Here is a 19,797-nt window from a genome sequence, read left to right on the forward strand (position 1 = left end):
GCCGCGGTAGCAAAGAGCCCCCCAGATCAATCTAATGCATGACCTTTCCCTCCGACTTTTCTTTTTATTTTTCCAACCACCTTCTTTTCAAATAGTGGGAAAGAAAGAAACAGCCTTCCCACCCCAGCCTCCTGCTTCATCCCAGCACCACCACATCCTCACCCAGAAACCTATCACCTGCTCTGAGCTAAGTCTCCTGGCAGTGGTATGAGGTACCAGGGGTTGACAAAGAAAAACCCAGCAGGGGAAAAAGATTCAGGGGTGTGAATAGAACAGAGCAAATAAGGGATTTTAGCATAGTCAGGTCATACCACAGTGTTTTATGATCTGGCTGCATTTCTGCGGCAGCTTCATCTCTTTGAGAGAGGTGGGTTGCTGCCCTGTGGGCCAGGTTTGTCACAGCTGACCACGTTGGGCACTGAGGTCTCACAAATGCTGACTGGGAGAGCACTTGGGAAGCATATCTGGGGCTGTATGTGCAGAGCATTTCTACTTCTGATTCAATTTCTACCATTGCTCAGCCCCTTTCCCTACCACGGGATGCAGGTGATGCTAGAGGAGCCACAGCAGGTTAAAAACCCCATTGCGCTTCCCCTGACAGCACAGATCACAACAGGCCATGCTGGGCACTGTCACCTGCAGCGAGGTGAGGATTTGGCCTCATGTAGTTAAAAAAAAATCAAACTTCTATTTCCTTATTTAGGCTTCAAGTGACACTTCTGCCTATTTAAACTGGCATTCACAAAAATCCAATTCCCTCTTTACCCGGCAACTGCTTATTTACAACTAGTGCTGCCATCCACATGGCTAAGCCGGAGGCTCACTTTGGTGCTGGGGCTCCCATCCCAAGGCTACGTGTTCAAGTCACGAGTCCTGCAGCTAAAACCAAATTGTTTCCACTGGATTATTATTTTTTTTTTAAAGAAATACATCAGTTGGCAGCAGCTTGTAGAAACCTTTTGGCTTTGTAGAATCTCATGTGTGAGCTGCTGCATGTGCTCTGGCTGGTACCCATCAAATCCAAAGGGCTGCTGAGAGTTGTTCTGTGGAAGAATTGCAGAGCTAGAAGACACTAGCTGCATGGCAGCAGCCCTCTTACCACCTCTTTAAACCTTTTCTGGCTGCAGTGTTGTTAAGGGATGAGCACAAACATCTGTAGCTACCCAAGCTCAAGGAACTTGTCTTGCAGTTGTTATTAATTATGTGCAGGGAGTGCTGCCAGGGGGTGGCTGCTATGCCAGGTACTGAGCTCAGCCCTTCCTTGATGGATGCTCATCATAAGCACTGCCTTGTCCTCAGTGGGGGCTTTGCAGAAATCTTGTTTTATCATGCTTGGGGAGCCTAAGCAGCTGTGGTCGGCTGAAGTGCAGCATCAGAGCTGTTTCTGGCCTTATTGTTGTTGCACTGAGATTCCTGGCAAGTCCCATCACTATTCTGTGCTCACATTTCCCCTCTGAGCACATCTCTCTTGGTCTTCTCACTCAAGCTGTAGTTACAACTGCTTTCAACAGAGCTTTCCAACCCTTGTGCCGGGATGCTGCAGTGATGCCCTGGTGCAGATACTGTGTGTGTGTTGCAATGAGTGCAGAGGAGGAAGGCTCCTGCTCCTGCTTCCCTGGGGCAGCTGCCTGGGCTAGGAGTTGAGCGAGAGCCCTGCCTGTGTGTGGTGGGCTCCGGCAGCAAAAGCAGAACTTGGGCCATGGTCCTCTGCCTGGCAGCTGATGGGGGGAACATGGCTTCTCTTGTCCCCTTGCTTGGGCACCTAGAAAACTTTCCTTTTGGGGGAAAACTGAAATTCCTACAACAATAAGGGATGATAAGGGACCACTCCTTGCATATTGCTTTTTTTTTCCTATGGCGAGCACACCCCAAAAGGGAGGACCATAACAAAATAAATAAATAAACTTGAAGGTCACTGTGTGTAACAGCAACCATGGCAGGGATAGCGAAACACTAAGACTGTGGGTAACGAGGACACATATTCGGTGTGCTGAGCTACCCTTTGCTCTTTGGGACATCCTGACATCCAGACTGGGTCTGAACAGCCCCTTGGGGCTCACTCAGGGAGATGTGAGGGGATTCCCAGTTGCATCTGGGGATGCTCCTAACCAAGTCTCTGCCTAGGGTTAAAAGACATCTGCATGTCTGTGGTGTACCCTGAGTCTTGCTTTCATTGTGGAGGGTCTTGCTGAGAGTAAATGATCCTCTTAAAGCTCAGGTGCCCTAATATAGAGGAGTGATGGTGCCCACCAGGGACCACTAGGGCACATGTGCCCACTAGGGCACATGGAGACCTGGCCATGCAGCTCCCATTAAGGGTGATGCAGCTTCAGGGATGGGCAGACCCCTCCAGCAGCACCAGAGCAGGGGCCTTGTTTCGTCTTCACAGAGGTATAGGGCATCCAAACACGTGGGGATGCCCAAATGCACAGCCAGAACTGGTGTCTCAGCCCCAAGAAAGGGAACCAGCAAGGAAGCAGCCTCCTATCACTTGGAAATGCAAAGTTGTCATGAGAGAGAGAGAAGGAGGCTACCCAAATTGCTGGGTCTTTCCAGGGCATTTCTTGTCATCTTTGGTACTTTGGGGGGGTTGCCTAAAAGGGAAAGAAGTTGTTTTGCTGTAATGAACTAGATAAACAATTCCCCAAATAGATTAAAACTAACTGTAACTTAGAAAAGCGGGTAGTAATTATATTTTATTAGCTAGCAAAACACCATTTTTTTATTTCGTAGGATAATTCTGTGTAAATCACCTTAATTAGAAGTGTCAGGCGAGCCCGTGAATATCGTACTTAGTAACTAATTTCCTATGTACAGGTTATAATTTAAAACACATGGATCACTCGCCGAGTGGAAATATGCTAGCCATGAAATAATGTGGGGAGTGTTGGGGTTATTACTATGTAAATGTGTAATCATTTCAGACCACTGAAGCCTGGCTGGGTGATTAAAGAGAATCCCAAGGTCTCCAAAGATTGTGCTGTCTGCAAGGGCCTAGAGCGAAAAAACTTTAAAAGGCACCGAAAAGTGTTTGAACTTTAAAGGTCTTGATTTCCCTTTTACCATTTTTAATTTGTCTGAGGTGTTTATGGAGGGGAAGGTCTCTCTTTGCTGATGGCCTTTCAATTCTCAGCCCTCTGCCAGCATCCTTAAGAGGTGTGGGGGGCTGCAGCCACTGAAATTCAGAGGGTTGTTTAGTGGGATGGAGGAAAGCACCCTTAAATTCCAGGGTCTTGGGACTTGGATGACCAGGGCTTGTGCCTATTCCTGACTCATCTCTAGAAATAAATAAAAAACCATTGCAAGCTTTTATTAGCAAGAGTGGGGCTCAACTGCAAGGAGGGGGTGGCTCTTAATAATCCTTCAAATAAAGAATAAAATAAACTTTTTCAAGTTATCTAAATCAGTCCTCTTCCTTATCTGTCCCAATGGCAGAGGCTTGGCCTTCAGCTGACCAAAGAAGCTCTCATCCTGGAAACTGCAGTTTCCTGGCACAAACACCATTTCTGGGAGGAATTAATGAGATTCTTCCTCTTTCCCTCAAAAAGGAATAATTTTAAACACCTTTAACAAGAAGAGGGAGGAAATGAGTTGGGTTTTTTAACCTGGTGTTTGGGTTATAAAAGGAAAATAAAATTGTTTCACACTTTGGGTGATTGAGAAATTCAAGGTAGTGCTGGAAATGGGGAGAGGATAGAAATCTTTCCCATCACATGCATTTGGGCGCAGGTTGGAGGTGATGCCAGGGCTCTGTCACGGGGGACAGCAGGGACTGACTCTGATCTGTGCCACCTTCTGAGAGCAGGGGGGCAGAGCTGGGGGACATCCAGCAGCACCTTCCCTCAGGGAAGGGGGCTGTGAGGGAGGTGATACCCCAGCCTGTTATCCCTGGTCCCCAGGAACTGCAGACGCTTGCTCCAGGAGCAGAACTGCAGCGTTTGGGGTGACCTGACGGCAATGGATAACAGTGTGTTTCCCCCCATTTTGGGGTGGGGGGCGAGGGTGGTGGCACTGGGAGAGGAGGGGGGCCATAGCCCTGGGAGAAAACACCTTCCTCCATCCCTGCTCATTTCATAACACCCAGCCATCTGCCAAATCAAGGCAGATTAAAGCCAGCCAAATTCAATTTCTCCCTGCTGGCACTGCAGCTCGGCATCTGGGGCTAAAGTGTCCCCGACAAAGCGAACATGACAGGCACATTGCTTTTTTGTCACATCTAGTACCGTGTTGATCTTCTAAAAGTCTCATAAAAATTTATTGATGTCTCCCATATTGCTGTGATTGAGAAGAAAGGAGCACGGGGTGTGCGGAGCCGGGCGCGCGCGTGCGGGCGAGCATGTGTGCGTGTGTATATTAATGTTTCTGAAGTAGATCTGATTTGATATGTCTTGTTCTATTGTCAGCATCTGTTTAGCGAGGCTTTTTAATACTTTCTGGCTGCCGATCACTCATCCTTAGCCTGGGATGCAGGCTTGCATACAAATTTTGTTATTAAACACAATTCCATTCCCCCCCCTTTCCTTCCCCAACCTCCCCCCTCCACACACCCACCCATCCATCATCTCCCTGGGGCTATGGGGAGCTGGGAGCCAGCCACCCCACCGGCATGCACTTACAAGCCCAGGCAATGGGCTTGGCAACATATTTCAAGAGCCTTTTGCCTGCTGCAGGTGCTTTGCATTGACAAATCGAATCATGGGGAAATAATTTATTTCCAAATGCTGTTTGCAGCATGTTAGCAGGAGAATTTACATGAGAGAGATTACTTTAATAACCAAAAAATTACAGTGCAGGCCTCCCCGCCATGTCGGCTTTGATATGTAATTGTTTCAAGTTTAACCTGTCTGGAGGGGGGGAAGGTGTTATTAAATCTATAGCATTTCCCGCTGGCGGGGGCAGGCGAGGAGGAGCAGCGTGGTGGGGACCTCCTTCCCTGCTAAATGGTGAACAAGCTGAATTTACAAATCACTCCATCCTCCGGCAAAGCTGTTGTCTCCACGCTGCAGCTGGAGCTGAGAGGATCTTCTTTCCCTTGCTCCTATGCCGATTTCATCTCCTTCTCTTTCCTTTCCTCCTTCTTTTATTGTGCATGATCCTCGCCACCTCTGCTCCCCTCTCCTTGGCTTTCTTCCCTGTGCCCCTGCAGGCTTGATCCCATTTTCCCCAGGGCTGGTAGAGGAGCTGTGCAAGACCCCCAGGAGGGGGAAAGTCAGGATTTGACTCTGCATTGTGTGTCTGGGTTTTGGGGTTTCCACTTGTAGGACCATTTTATCCCAGCTGGAGAAACATATAGGGGTGCTCTCCTTTCCGTGCCCCTCTGGTCAGGGTGAGGAGGCTTTCCTTGGTTTGGGGAAGGGGAGCCATGCTTTGCTATTTGACCTTGTGAGATCCCTCAAAGTGCTCCCCCATTGCCCACTACAGCATTTTTATGACTCTGACCCCATTCTCTTCTCTCTTGGCAGCAAGAGCTCCATCCTGAAGGATGCCATGGCAGCAGGCACCCCCAAGGTAAGTGAGAACAACTCAGAGCCCTTTCTTCCCCCAGAGGGATGCTCTTTACACCCCATCACCTTCCCAGCCCACTCCCTGTCCTGCTACTTGGTGTCTCCCAGGAAGGTGGCCACACTTCGGGGGCCAGCACTGGGAGAAGCTGCTGTCCCATTCACCCACCGGGCTGGAGCGGCCAAGTACCCACATAGGGCTTCCTCATTCCCCATGCAGCCAGGGGATGGTGAAGCTGAAGGACCCAGCGGGCTCAGAGACTCCAGATTGTGTCTAATGACAGCTAATGAGAGCTGATCACATGCAGGTTGAGCTCAGCCTGGGAAATCATGTGCAGGAGCTCCTGGAGCCAGAGCCATATGCCAGCTTTGGAAGAGGCGAGTGGGACTGCCTGAGGGGAGCAATCCACACCTGAGGAGGAGCCCAAATCACTAAAAGACCCCATCTCAGCTGCATCCCCTCCCCAGGACCCACCTCCCATCCCCTTGGCTCAGAATGCAAAATGCATAGAGCATCATGGCATCACCGCGAAGGGCATAATTTTACTAATTAGGGCATAATTTTACTAATTACCATTAGCTGGACTTCATATGAGAAGGACCAGAGCTTGGGCAGGCAAGTGGGTGGCAGGGAGCACTGCAGGGCAGCTAGGCATTGCACAGCCTCTGAAAACCACGCTGTGCTTCCCAAAGCAGGCAAAGGCAAGTGGTGCAGGTTCTCCTACCCTTCTGGTGACACAGTCCAAGCAGTCTGAGGCTGCCTTGGGATGTTTTGAAGGAGCTGGAAAAGGCACTCACAAAATGAAAGCAGCTGGACTCTGCACGCTTCCCTTTCCCTCCTCATCAGGTCTGAGTGTAGATAACTCAACAGTCCCAAACACATTGCCTGCGAGGGAGAGGGATGGCTAGGAAGATAGGTAGCTGTTTGGAGGGAAACACAGCGAGTGACTGACAGAGACCAGATAAAGAAGAAGGTCCATCTCGCGGCAGGGCTGGGCTTTTGAAGTTTCCATTGACAAAGAATCCCATTTGCCTTGAGCAAGGGGATTAAACTGGGACTGAAGCGTCGTTCTATGTAAAAGACATCAATCGTCCCCTGTCACCACATGGATCTTTTCCCTTTGCCCGTCACGTCTGGGGCTAAGAACATTAACTTCAAGAAGCCAGGAGAGCAGGGAGGGAGAAGGTGAAATCAAGAAATCTTTCATTCCCTTCTCAGAGAGCTTGAAAGCCTCTCAGCCCAGGAGGATTCATTATTTCTAGGTGGCTTTTGCTGGGAGACAAATCCTGTGTGGCATGGGAAGGCACAGCACTGTCACCTTCGCCTGAGCTTGGTATTAAAGGCCCTTTTGTAACCAGGTGGGATTGAGGAGGGGGATGGTGGAGAGGTGAACCTTCCTTCCCTTCTGCCCACTGGGTGTTTATAAAGCAGGGTGGGAATAGCCCATTGGGATGTGAAGTTCCTCTGAGAAAGTCCTGCTGGGGACAAAGCTGTGCCTCTGGTCCAACATTAGCAGGGGCCCCAGGCAGAGGGATGGGGGACAGATCCCACAGTGGGCATCACTAGAAGTCTGGCAGGAACCACCTGGGAAGAGCTGGGACCTGTGCCATGTCCACTTCCCACCCTGGGCAGAGTGGAAGGTGTTGCAAGGACCACAGGGACTGCTGCAACATCTCCTGGCCAGTCCTTCTTCTGGTGCCAACAAAAGGGCCAGCAGCTCTAGCGGCTCAGCAGTAGGAGAAAGGGGCTGTACGTCCCCATCCCTCAGGAGCATTCCCTGGCAGCACAGGCATGCTGGTTCCACTCAGGGGCATGGGAACTGGGGTGGGGTGCAGGCTGGCTGTGTTCCTTTTGTGGTCGCCCGTGGTTTTAAGACCACTTTAGGACTCATTTAGGACCTTTGCATGTAGTATCGCTACCATTGCTGCTTCTGTGCTGGCCTGAGGCTCTTCCCAGGTTGTAGCTGGGGGCAGGGAATTTAACCCACCATGCTCTGTCTCCTGGCTTTGCTGCTATCCCGTCCTCGTAGTTGGGAATGTCTCTCCTGGCAATAAAAGCCCAGATGTAAGCGCATGTTCCTTGCGTGCAGCTTTCCTGCCCCTGAAGAGCTGTCACTCACTGCACTGGGTCAATTTTCATGGCAATATGTCAAAGAAAATCCAATCACTCAACATGGGATGTGATGAATGCGGGATTATTGTATCAGGTTCTTCTATTATCAGAGCTGGCGAAGGCAGTGAAAGCCAAGCGAGGGCTGTGAGCTGGGGGGCTCCAGCCAGCACTTCTGTTTGGTGCCTGGGCTCCCTCTCTGTGAAGGCAGCTTGGAGGGAGCACTGAGCACCACATTGCTCTGCAGTGTTCAGCATCCTCGTTTGCTTCCTGTTAGAGACCAAGCCCAATCAATGGTGGTATGCCAGTGTGGACAAGCCACTTAGACAAGCAGATAACAAGCCTGCACAGTGAGCCTCAGGATGAGATTTCTATCCAACCCTGGCTGCCACTTACTTAGGAAATCTGGGCTCCCCTTGCCTGGGGAAAAAGGCCTGAGATAGCTGCAAGGTGTCTGCAACAAGTCCCATAGACTGAAGATGGCAAGGGGAACACCACCATCTCCTCCCGGGTGCAGTTTCTGTCCCTGTTTGCATGCTTGGACACTCCCCCCAAGACTTGTGATGATGGATCTTCATACTGCTGAGAGCCAGGTAGCCCTCTGAGTCCCCACATATCAAGGTGACACCTTCCCTGCAGCACTGCCCAGCATGGCCAGAGGCTGTGTCTCAGGCAGACCAGGCAGCAGGCATGACTTGCAGAGGTGTATAGACAACATCACATGCTCCATTCAGGCTCATGGCTGCCCAGGGGTCTGTAGATAGCTGCCAGCAGTGTGCAGATCCCCTGGGCATCATTCCTGGGCGTCATGCCTTCCCCCTGCCTTTCCCCTCTTGCCTTGGCTGCCTCTTGCAAGGGGTGGTACAGGAGAGGAGCAGATGTTGAGTTAAACCCATGTAGGTGAGGTGTACGAGCAGCATTAAGCCCAACTGTTACTGCTCTTCATTGACCAACCAGCAGTAATTCTGAGAGTCAGCATCCCCAGGTCCTCCTAAGAGCACTTCTTTGCCACTGTCTGTCTGGCCCATGGCTCTCTCTTCATGGGCTATCATCTAGGTGGGATATCATCTCTGCCCAGAGGGGTCTCAATGCCTAAATTTCAGGATATTAGCTGCAGTCTGTTACCTGTTACCTAACAGGAGAACTCATATCCCCTGTGAAAGTGCTGGTATTGACCACTGAAGGGGAAGATGCTGGGCTCCATGACACATCCCAGCTCTCACAGTAGGCTCAGCATTCGTTTTCCACTGCTGCTCCCTAATAAAATGACTGCAATTGACTTTCTTACTAATAGTCCACCCTGTGTGCTGGCTCTTGCTGCAAACAGACACTGATGTGAGCAGCCACCAACAAAATCCATCTCATGCACCCAGCAGATGCTTGCGGCCAGTTTGTTTAGGTGCGCACCCAGGTCCTCAGAGGGTGCCTGCAGGCAGGCAGCCAGCACACTGCTCTGAGACCTCCGGCATTGCTGGGAACCGAGCCACAGTGCCAGAAGCCCTTTGATTCCCCCACCCACCCCTGTGATTTTACAGCTTCACCGGGCAGTTTGAGAGAGAATTACAGCATCTAGAGGGAAATTTGACCACTAAAGCCCTCCAAGGAAAAAGAGCTTTGAAGCAAGCAAGATTTGGAGCCTTAAACCTTGACAGAATGTCTGTATTAAGCCCTTCCCAGCTGCCTCACTCGAGATGAAATTTCTAGCACAATCATTTAACTTCTCCATATCACGTCTGGTGGTAGGAGCAGGGGACGGGTGTCAGGGCCCTGGGGTTTTAACTCCTTCTCTTGTGTCACTGACTCACTGTGGGGGGCTGGAGAAGTCACTCACCGTATCTGTGCCCCCTCCCTCTGTAACTGTGATTTATAAGGAAAGAATAAAAAGCTAAATCTGACTTTTGTGGCAAAGCTATGGCTAAGCTGGGGACACAAGAACAGCCCACAGAGATGAAATTACATAGGATGAGTGTTGGTTGGTCGTGGTCCCTGCCAGTTTGGGGTGATGAATACCAGAGCCACTCCAAAAAAATATCTCTGCCAGGTTTTAATCCATAAAACAAATCACCCCATGAACAAACAAAGCCTCTCGCTCCCCTTGGGCCAAACAGCTGTGCCCTCCCATTGGGCTGGGGAAAACCGCTGCATTCAGTATGAGGAGCAGAGAGGGATGTGGTGGCGGAGGGGAGCTGCACAGGCTGGCAGATCCCAGCAGACCTTGGCCAGACCTCACCCAGACCTCTTGCCCTCTCCATCCCTGGTGTGCCAATGGGCGCTTCTGCTGGAAGAAGCCCTTTTCCATGCTGTGTAGCTGGTGTCTTACAATCCCGGGTGTAACTGTAACATGCACAGAAATAAATCAGCAACTCACATTTCTGTAAGCTTATTCTGCTTGCAGACCACTGGAATCTTTTAGCCATGGCCAGAAGCTGCTGTTGCCATTATTTCTGTTCACTACTCACACCCTTCTCACATTTAAGCCTTTCATCCCCAGCTCCATCCCACCTTTACCTCTGCCAGCTAAAAGCCACTAGATAATTTTACCTCTAACTTTACCAGGAGCAAATGTGGACCCTCCAAAAGCTTCTAGGAAACTCAGCTCTAATAGTAGCATCTTTGTGTCAGGGATCCTCCAGCAATAACATAAAAAACAGCTAGCAGAGTTAAGGGGGAAAATCACAGCAAGGCCTGGTATCACTCATTGCTTTCGGGTTACAGTTCCCAAGTGATAACAGCTATTAGCAACACTTTGATGGCTTCCCTACCGTGGAGGGGAGGGCAGGAGACAGAAAACATGTCAAGCCATCACCTCCATGTTAAGTGATAAGTACCTATTTAGACGGCAGAGTTAAAGCTGAATGCATCAAGAAGGGAACACTTTGTGCCAAAATAAAAAAAAAAAAATCATAAAAAAAGCCTATATAGATACATAAAAAGCAGGGTTAGGGTATTTGTTCTGCTGACAGCAGCTGTGATGGATTGTTTAAGAAAAATAGACTCGCTGTGTTTTTCCAGGGCTATCAGAAAGCAGGAGTCCAGCACTTTAATACTCTCAGATGACTGGCCTTGAGAGGCAGCAGAATGTCAAATGCACAGGCTGGGCTCTGCCAGCGCTGACACCTCACCCGTCTGCCAGCGAAAGGCAGCACTTGGCGTTGGGGTCGGTGAGTGCCGGCAATTTCCATCCATTTCCTTGGATGCACCCTGACACCCGCACCCTTCCCTTGTGCTGCCCCAGACACACGTCTCGAGCGCCTGTGAGTTGGGATCCAGTGGCATGTTGGCACCCATGCCCTTGCCAGCATCACCTCGGAGCTGCCCACAGCTCGTCCGCCTGAGCAGGGAGGAACAGGTCCAGAGAGCGATGGACCGGGATCACAGCAGCACGTTTGATTCATGCCAAACCTGCCTGTGTATTTATATATGTAAACTATATGTTGTTCCTAATAGCAATGAGACTGCTGAAACATTTGCAGATGCTCTGCAGAATTGCATGGTCCATGGAGGGTGTTGGGAGCCACCAAGGTGTGAACCTCACAGTGTGAGCAAGGTTTACATGGTCTCTGCTTCTTGCTGGAATCCACAGATACAAGCGGGTAAAGCCATACATCCAGACGTGCCTCGTCTTCTTGTCACGGCATAGCTGGGCTCCAAGGGGTAGGAAGGAATGCCGAGCAGGGCCATGGCTGCCCGGCACGGCAGGAGGGGCAGGAGGAAGGAGGGAGTACAGGGCTTGGACAAGATTGATAGTCTCGTTGCCATTAAGAAAAAAATTAGCCGGTGGCGGCTATCATATTAAAGGGTGAAGAAGCCGTGAATTATTTTCTTAAAGATCTTATCACTTACAATGATAATTTTACCTTCCAAAAGGCCACTTTTAATGAGGCAAGCCAGGCAAAAAGTCATGATTTAATGCCAGATTTTTTTTTCCAAACACATTTTACTGCTTTTTTGTCCATGTTTAAAAAGCGCCAGTGACCTTTTTTTATTTAGCTTGCCCCAGGTGTAATGCTCAGGCTGATCCTCTCAGGGTTTATAACCTCCACAGAGAGTGCCTTTACCCAGTGGAGAGATGATTTAGAGGGGAGGGAGAAATATGAGGCTGCACGGCCGCTCACACAAGGCCCTTGCTCCATCTTCCATGCTGGGAGCTGTGGTATGCCAGGGTAGGGGGGACCAGAATGGGCTCTCACCCTGACAGTCCCACTCAGATGCACCCTGAAAGGGAGCTGGGCTGAACTGGCAACCGGGTGGGGATGAGCTGGCTTTCCCATAGGTGGCCTTCCCACAGGAGGAAAAGGGACATCTCAGTATCAAGGCTCGTTGCCACCATGCCAAAGGGAGCATCTCCACACAGCCGTACAGCATGCCTCTCTGCACACAGAGCACGCAGCACTGTGTTTCTGGGATGGGATGGCAGAATTTGGGTTTGCCCTGCAGTGTGAGGATGTAAAGCTGCCTTTTCTGTCCACAGCCATCTTCCCAGATGCTGTCTGTGAGAGGGATGGGGATTGTATCTCTGCTCCTTCCCAGCTTGCCAGTTGGGATTGAGCAGTGTGGGTGCACGAGACGGCAAATCCTTGGTTTGGCGTGCTGCGGCCAAGCATCCTTGCAGCTTAGTCATTGGAAAATCAGCCCCAACACGACAATCTGGGATAAAAGAGGCCAAAATTGGGATGGCCTCTTTTAGAGAGGCTGGCCTAATGCAGAAATGAAAGTAATTCTAATGGCGAGCACCTTTCCTAATCCCTTAGCTCCTGAGCCTGCATCCCTGCCTGCTCCCACAGCTGTCTGAAAAGCAAAGTGTGGCACAGCGCACAGAAATGAGAAAAACAAATGAAGTCAAGTTTCCTAAGAGTGAAGGGGAAGTGTGACTTGGCATCTCTAACGCTGTGTTTAACATGCCAGCGAGGTATTTAGAATTGAAGTGCTTGCACACAATTTAAAAATAGACAGTTTATTAATCTAAACTGCAAGTGTATGTAGAAGAGGCCTCGAGATTGACATCTTTGGGATTAGTTTAGCCCTGCGTTTTTCCAGAGGTCATCGCCATGGTGCTCAGGAGGTTTGTGGAATAAATGGGGCCGGCGTTCTTCCCGGGACCACATGCTAAAAACTAATACATAACGTTTAATTTACTGTCTCCATAGCTAGCCCCACCATTTTTCACATAATAATATTGGATTAGAGCTTCCAGAAGCTGAGGGGGGAGCTGGAGGCAGGGAGGGTTTGTCTGTCTGTCGCCAAGGAATGGGGAGATGGGTATTTTTAACCCTTCTCTAGAATACATTGGAAGACAAAACAGATTTAACCCTCCCAGCTCCAGGGTGCTTGGCTTATTAGAGGGCAAGGGCATTAACACTGCTGTAATCTGGGCTGTTGTTCTGGGTCGCGCCTGGAGGCTTTGAGCTCCCATCCCTCCAATGTATAGGACATGTGCAACCCTGCTTCTTCAAAAATGGTCCCCGTTCTTTGTTCAGAGATTAAAGAAACTAAACAGCTGCAGGATCTTGGGGTCCGCACTCTGCAGAAATTCTCCCAGTGGCTTCACATGGTTATCAGAGGGCTTCTCCAGAAATAAATGATCCACTCAACAAAACCCATCACAAGCTAGGTGCAGCCAACACAAGAGGCCAGAGAGCAACTTGCTCTGCCCATGTGTCCCCTGTGAAGTGGAAGCTGGTCTCTTCTGGGTGCCCACAGCACCACAGGCTCCCACTGATAATTCCCCCATCCTTTCAGGATATCACATCTCTGCACAGCCAGTAGAGCCATGCTTTATGGCAGAGACCCACAGGGATGTGAGTCTTGCCCTAATGACAAGGCTAGCAGCTCATGCCCATGGGATTGAACCCAGCACCCCAAATCCTCCTTCCCTGCCTCCATCCCAAGCCTGCCCTCCCTCCATGCCCACACTGACTGAGCTTTCTCACTGGGAGAGCTGTCCAAGCCCAGGGGATCGCACCCTGCTGACTGAACCGATTTGTATGCTGAGTCATTTTTCCACTTGCTCATATCTTTCCAAAAAATGCACATTTTTTCACGTTCCATTTCAGCCCAGAGGCAAGTGTTTCTGGAATACTTGCCTTTCTCCAAGGTATTATGCTTTTTAATAATGTTGTCATCACACTTGACCTGTCCAATTCAGATGATATCTACACCTCCCTTCGCAAACATACACATCTCTGAGCAGTCATTTATTGTCATATCTTGCCAGCTGATTCTCAGAAACGAACATCTGGAGAGCAGCATTTCCAGTGTGCATTTTTTTTACAATGTATTGGGCTATATTTAGCCCACTTTAGCTAATTTATATTTTAAATTAGAATTTTGAATGGCATTTTTCCCTCAAACTCTTCTAATAATAAAGTTCACTTGCAACTCAGTGTACATTTTTTTAGATGCTGTCAAACTCCCGCAGTAATTTTCCCACTAGAGTTCACTGTGTGTAGAATTTAGACTTACCTACTATTGACTTGAAGTTTATCAGTGATTTCTTAGGTCTCAAATATCACTGATCTTTTTAACCTTCTAAAAGGCCCTTTTTTTCTCTGCTACTTATTAAAATAAATAGCATCATTACAGAAGGAAGAGGTAGTTGTGCTGAAAAGGTGCTGAGAGCTTTAGCGCGGTTTACAAAGCTATTGAGAGATTTAGTGGCACTTAGAGGGGTGGATGAGAGCCCGTAAGCCCTGCTCCATGTCAGCACATCTTCACCTTTACCATGTGAGTTTCTGGTGTGGTTCTCACCATTTCCAGCAGGGACTGAGTCTGCCCCCAGTCACCAGACGTGGGAACAAAATGACCATCCCTTTGTTGCCTGATGCATCTGCACTTTGTTAGACCCTCATGGGGCAGGGTCCCTTGAGAAGAGCAGACCCAGCCCCACAGCCCAGTAGTCCATCCCAACGTGGCCCCACAGCCCAGCAGATGCTCTCCGTGGCTTTGAGAACAGCTTAGCAAGGGGCAGGGAGCTTGGCAACATTCACAGCATAAATTTCTCCTTTCTCTTGCAGTCAATTTTGTTGTCAGCCTCAATCAAGCGAGAAGGAGATTCTCCGACAGCATCACCCCACTCCTCAGATGACATCCATCACTCGGACAGATACCAGGTAAGCAGGCAGATGCTGTCACTGGTCTCAGCCTCAGGCAGGGAGCCAGCTTGCCCCAGTGCCCACAGCTCTCTGTGTGTGAGAGCCTGGCTCATGGATGTGCACCACTGCCTCAGCTCGCCTCCCTGCAACGTGGGGACATGAGCACTTGTTCCCTCACACAGCTATGGAAGCGTGCTTTTGTCTGCAGAGTGCTCCCAGTTCTGAGTTTAAACCACAGCCATGCAAAACTGCTTTAAATCTTTGCAGAGGTTTCTGTTGCCTTATATTCATTATTTTGTTCGTCGACATAGTATGTTTGTCATTACCCAGTGCCACCAGGAAACTTTCAGAGAAGTGATTTTTTTTTGTAAAAGAGTGAATTTTGTCAGCCTGCAGCAGGCCAAAATTCTCAATTTCACTGGTGTGCCACTGACCACAAAACTGACTCGTGACTCCCACTCAAAGCAGAAATGGTTTTGGACCATCCACAGCCACGCCAGAATGTTTTATAAAACACTCTCTGCCCAGAGGAGCAGCAGGTCTTGACCTGTGATGCAGTGAGTAAAAGCTGAGGGAGATGGAGCAACAAAAGAAGAGAAAAGCAGCAGCACAAGTACAGCTTGGCTTGTTGTGTTTGTATTTTGGGGCAGGCTGGCACACCTGACTCCGAATCAACACACATCCAAACAGTGTGGCTGCAGGCCTGTGCTCAGCCACTCTCTTCAAGTAAGTTCTGAAAGGCAGCAGATGAATTAATAGTGGTCTTCAGCACAGACCCAAGCATGCCTCTACCTGCCATACGGTCAGGATGGGTGGACCACACTGTACCAGCATGGCATACACCCATCACCCTGCATCCTGCCATGCTCTGCAGCAAGACTCTGTGCCCAGGGTCAGGCAAATGGTCAGGTCTTCCTGTATCAGCCACTTTGCATGTGCCAGGTCTGTGTTTAGATCTGCAGAGGGAGAGGCTGACGAGCAGTGCTGGGGGGCTTAAGTAAGCAGCCCCAGCTAAAGCATGTCTTCCTGAAGATAGGTTCTATCAGTAGCAGATGTGTATATTTGTTGCCCATTATTCTGTCCTCTGACCTATTTATTGGCTATATCATCAAATACGGACCAGAACCTCCATTGTTTGCTACATATTCCCATGTAGCCTTCAGTTGAAACTTGGTATCACAGCACAATCACTTTACCCTCCTATGAACAACGAGACTTGGTGCAGAGTAAGAGAAGCAAAACCCTGCAGAAGATACAGAAATGCATGATTCAGGTAATCCTGCTGTTTATTAAGGCTAATAAATAAATCATGTTCTTTCCCAAAGGGCATGGAAGAGACTTTTGCCATGGCCCCCTTTGTTGGACAACACCCCACCCTTCCCGCTCCACCAGTCCTTGCAGTCCTCTGTTCCTATACATTTTTATTATGTCATACTTGAGGACAACTATTCTCAGCAGAAGCCCTCTCTATGTGCTGAGTCTAGCTAGTCTCTAATGTGTTTTAAGTTTGTGAGTGTATTTTATGGGGGGTTGCAGCCCTTAATGCAAATGTGTAATGGGAGTTTTAAGTCTGCACTGCAGGGAGGAAAAACCTCTGGGGCCTGATTTCCATTTACACTTGTGCTGGCTGCGTTATGCTGCTCTGGCAGTGTAAAGGGACTTCAGAGTGGGTGTCAGGGTTGTGTAAAGCCTCAGTGTATCCTTAATAAAGCCACAATATGAATGAGATTTCAGTCTTCCTGGCTTACCAAGGGAAATGCTCAGGAAGCAGAACAGAAGACTCGCACTTCTGAGTGACTTTAAGGTCTGCGGTGGTGACTTTAAGGGCTGCAAAATTTAGCTTTCCATGTGCAGAGCTGTGCCGGAATTATGAATGTCCCCTGTGTTATCTGTGATCTAATTGTGAATATGCGGTGTTTTAGTAACATGCTAGAACGTGAGTTATTGGCGTATAGGTTTTCAGAATTCCTGTGGCTCAGTTTTCTTAGTCATCGTGTTTATTTTCCATGGGGATATTTAAGAAAGAAAGAGATTTGTGAATAGGAGTGCTGCAGGAACATGGGCTTGCACAGCACTTGGGCTGCTTGCATTGCTCCCCATACTGAGAGGGAGCTGCAGTGGAGGCAGCGGGGTGGCTCCGGGACGTGGGGAGGGGAGATCCTCTTGCCTCCCCTATCCCAAGCTTGGATGCTGGGGTTTGGTACGTGCACACTGACCAGACCAAGGTGGTGGCAGTTCGTGTAGTGCAGGACCTTGTGATTTGGCCAGGGGTGGGTGCTCCTCTTTGGCACAGTATGTTCTGTCAGCCAGGGCTTTTCCTGTGCTCTGAGTAAAAATAAAGCCATTTTAGTTAGATTTAGATACAGCCTTGAATGCCCAGTGGAAAAATAAACAGCAGTTTATAAGTCATTTACTGTACTGCAGAGATAACATTTCAGGCTTGGAGGGAGACCACCTTGCATGGGTCAGCTGAGCCCACAGAGTGTTTGTGACTGAATAACATGGGAGTAAGTGTCACCGAAAGCCTAAAATCCTCACCCAGGCAAGGCTCGCCGTCCTCCGCCTGAGCTCAGCGGTGAGCATGCCCCCTGAAAGGCAGCTTAATTAATTAAAAGGTTAAACCCAACAATCAGCAGCTTTGATTTTGTAAGTAAGAACATGTATGAAAATACAGTGGCATTTCAGCCTGCAGACCCAGCTGGGATGTACAATGCAGGTCAGCACTGCACAAAGCTTACCAGCTGGCACCTGAACTTGCTAACTGCCCGTCATCTTAGAATCATAGAATGGTTTGGGTTGGAAAGGACCTTAAGATCATCCAGTTCCAACCCCCTGCCATGGGCAGGAACAGCTTCCACTAGCTCAGGTTGCCCAGAACCACATCCAGCCTGGCCGTGAATGACTCCAAGGATGGTGCATCCACCACCTCTCTGGGCAGCCTCTAAAGAAGGAGCAGATTGTCGGGTGCCAGAGCAGAGACCCAACATGTAGGTTTGATGCCACCAAACAAAGCATGGGAGTGTGCAGAGGGGGGCATGAATGGGACCTGTGTGTGCAGCTCCAAAGTTGCCCCATTGCCCTGATTGGTCACATGCCCTTGGCTTCCAGTGGTTGCTGATTTCTGGTTGGCCTGGCACTCTTGGGTCCCAGTTACTCCTGATCTCTGATTGGCCAAGCACTCCCATGTTCTACCTGTTCTGTCCCCTAGCTCTGTGCTAACCGCGGGCTGCTCCACTGGGGCACCCCCCACCACAGACCAAGGAGCAGCCACCACTGGTGCTGGCGTTCAGGGGCAGGCACGATGGCTGGGCACTGCAGGCAGCCCCAGGGCTCCATGGTGGGGCAGAGACCTCCATGGCTTCTGCGCCCCCATTGGCCCCCTGCCTTCGGGTCTAGGTATGCCTTGGGCACAGGCTGGCCAGGAGCCTTGAACCCCCAATCCCTCATTGGGCAAGGAATGTTGGGGAGAGGTTGGTCCTGGTGGCTGATTGGCCAGCACCTTTGGGTTACATTCAGGTCTAACGCTGTGATTGGGCAGTGCTGTTGGGCCTAAAGAGTGCTCTACCCCTATCGAGATAGAAAACTTGCTCCCAGTTGCTCCTGGGCTGTAATTGGCCATCTGCCCCAGTGTTCAAGTTGCCCCATTGCCCTGATTGGTCACATGCCCTTGGCTTCCAGTGGTTCCTGATTTCTGATTGGCCTGGCACTCTTGGGTCCCAGTTACTCCTGATCTCTGATTGGCCAAGCACTCTTGCGTTCCAGCCGCCCCGGCTCTCTGATTGGCTGGGGCTCGCCGTGCCCTGCCGCCGCCTGTCGGTTGCCATGGGAACTCCCTCCTTTCGCGCTTCTCCCCCGCCGCTTCCCTGGTGAACTTTCACCCGCTCGGCGGTGGGTCACATGACCGGGGCCAACATGGCGGCGGCCGCAGGGGGCTGATCGGCGGCGCCTGCCGGGCCGCGCCGTATCCGCCCGCATCCCGGGCCGCGCGGGGGGGTCCGCGCCGGGGCCCGCCGCCCGCCGCCCGCCCGCGGCTATGCAGAGCGGCAGGAGGGGGCCCGGCGGCGGGGGCCGGGAGGAGGTGCGTGCTGGGGGGGGGGCTGCGGAGTGCAGGCCCGGTGATGCGCGGGGCGGGGGAGGGCCGGGTCGGTTGTTTACCGGCGGGGGGGGGCGGGTTGTTTACGTTGGGCGCCCGCGGGCCCTGACTCTTCTCCGCTCTTGTGTCCCCTCTGCAGACCTTCCTGCGGGTGCGAGCGAACCGGCAGACCCGGCTGAACGGTGAGTGCGGACCCGCGTTACCCGCCCCGCCCCCCCCACCCCGCCGGGCTGCCCCCTCTCCGGAGAACTTCCCAGAGCGGGGCCGAGTTGTGCGAACCAGCCCCTCCGGAGGCCGGGAGCTGCGGCCTGCCCCGCCGGGGCCTCGCCGTGCCGCTGGTGGGGTGCGGAGTGGGGTGGGGGGAAACCCTCTGCGTTCATCCTGCCTTCCTGGGGTGGGGGGGGCAGCCGCCAGGATCCTACCGGTGAGGCTATAAGTGGGCCCCGCATCCCGTCTTTTCCAGGCCAGCCTTCCATGTTTTCGTAGCTCACATGGCAGAATCTTGCAGTAAACTTTTAAACCAGCAGTCTGAGCGGCCGTGCATCTGACGTCATGTTTTGGTTGGTTTTTTTTTTTTTTCACTCAAACCCACTGACGCTTGTGCGGTACTTTTGTTCTTGTGTTTCCGGGTGCTCCTGGCAACAAGTTACAAAGTGTTTCTAGCAAAAAGCGTTTTCTTATTTAAAAAACAAATCCGAGGTCGCTTTATTTCAGGCAAAGTCCCGTCTCTGTGTTTGTAAATCAGAAAAAAAAAAAGCTGAAAGGACACTTTTTTTGTTGTTGTTTGAGCTGAAGAAGTTGAAACTCTTTTCCCAATTTTCAGAGAACTCAGAACTTACCCTTTAAATAGTAACAATATTCTGTCGTCTGATTTTGTATTGCTTGTAGCTGGTCCGATAGGTACTGTTTAGTCAAAATATGGTTGTTTGGGCTATCAGGAGGTTTGTTAGTTTTGAGCTTCCCGCTGTGATAGTTTAAGATAACACCAGTGACATTGTGCTG

General features: G+C 50.5%; 1 protein-coding gene and 1 long non-coding RNA gene across 4 annotated transcripts in view; one reads left to right on the plus strand and one right to left on the minus strand.

Annotated features, from left to right (window-relative positions):
* Positions 1-19,797, plus strand: part of RNF220 (ring finger protein 220) — a 219,281-nt gene that overhangs the window by 142,421 nt on the left and 57,063 nt on the right. For 2 of the 3 annotated variants that reach the window (XM_030494518.1, XM_030494519.1), the window contains 3 exons: positions 5,463-5,508; positions 14,625-14,720; positions 18,935-18,977. In XM_030494518.1, the coding sequence (XP_030350378.1) occupies positions 5,463-5,508; positions 14,625-14,720; positions 18,935-18,977 (185 nt within the window). Of the gene's footprint in view, positions 1-5,462; positions 5,509-14,624; positions 14,721-18,574; positions 18,781-18,934; positions 18,978-19,797 lie in introns of those variants that run through there. The other variant, XM_030494520.1, reaches the window with a different exon arrangement.
* LOC115611512 lies at positions 16,682-19,336 on the minus strand. Its single transcript, XR_003992600.1, has 2 exons — positions 19,218-19,336; positions 16,682-17,027 (listed from the first exon to the last, which is right to left on the minus strand). It is a non-coding gene; the product is annotated as an uncharacterized LOC115611512 (long non-coding RNA).

This window comes from Strigops habroptila, chromosome 8 (genome assembly GCF_004027225.2).
Source record: "Strigops habroptila isolate Jane chromosome 8, bStrHab1.2.pri, whole genome shotgun sequence".
NCBI classification, from domain to species: Eukaryota; Metazoa; Chordata; class Aves; order Psittaciformes; family Psittacidae; genus Strigops; species Strigops habroptila.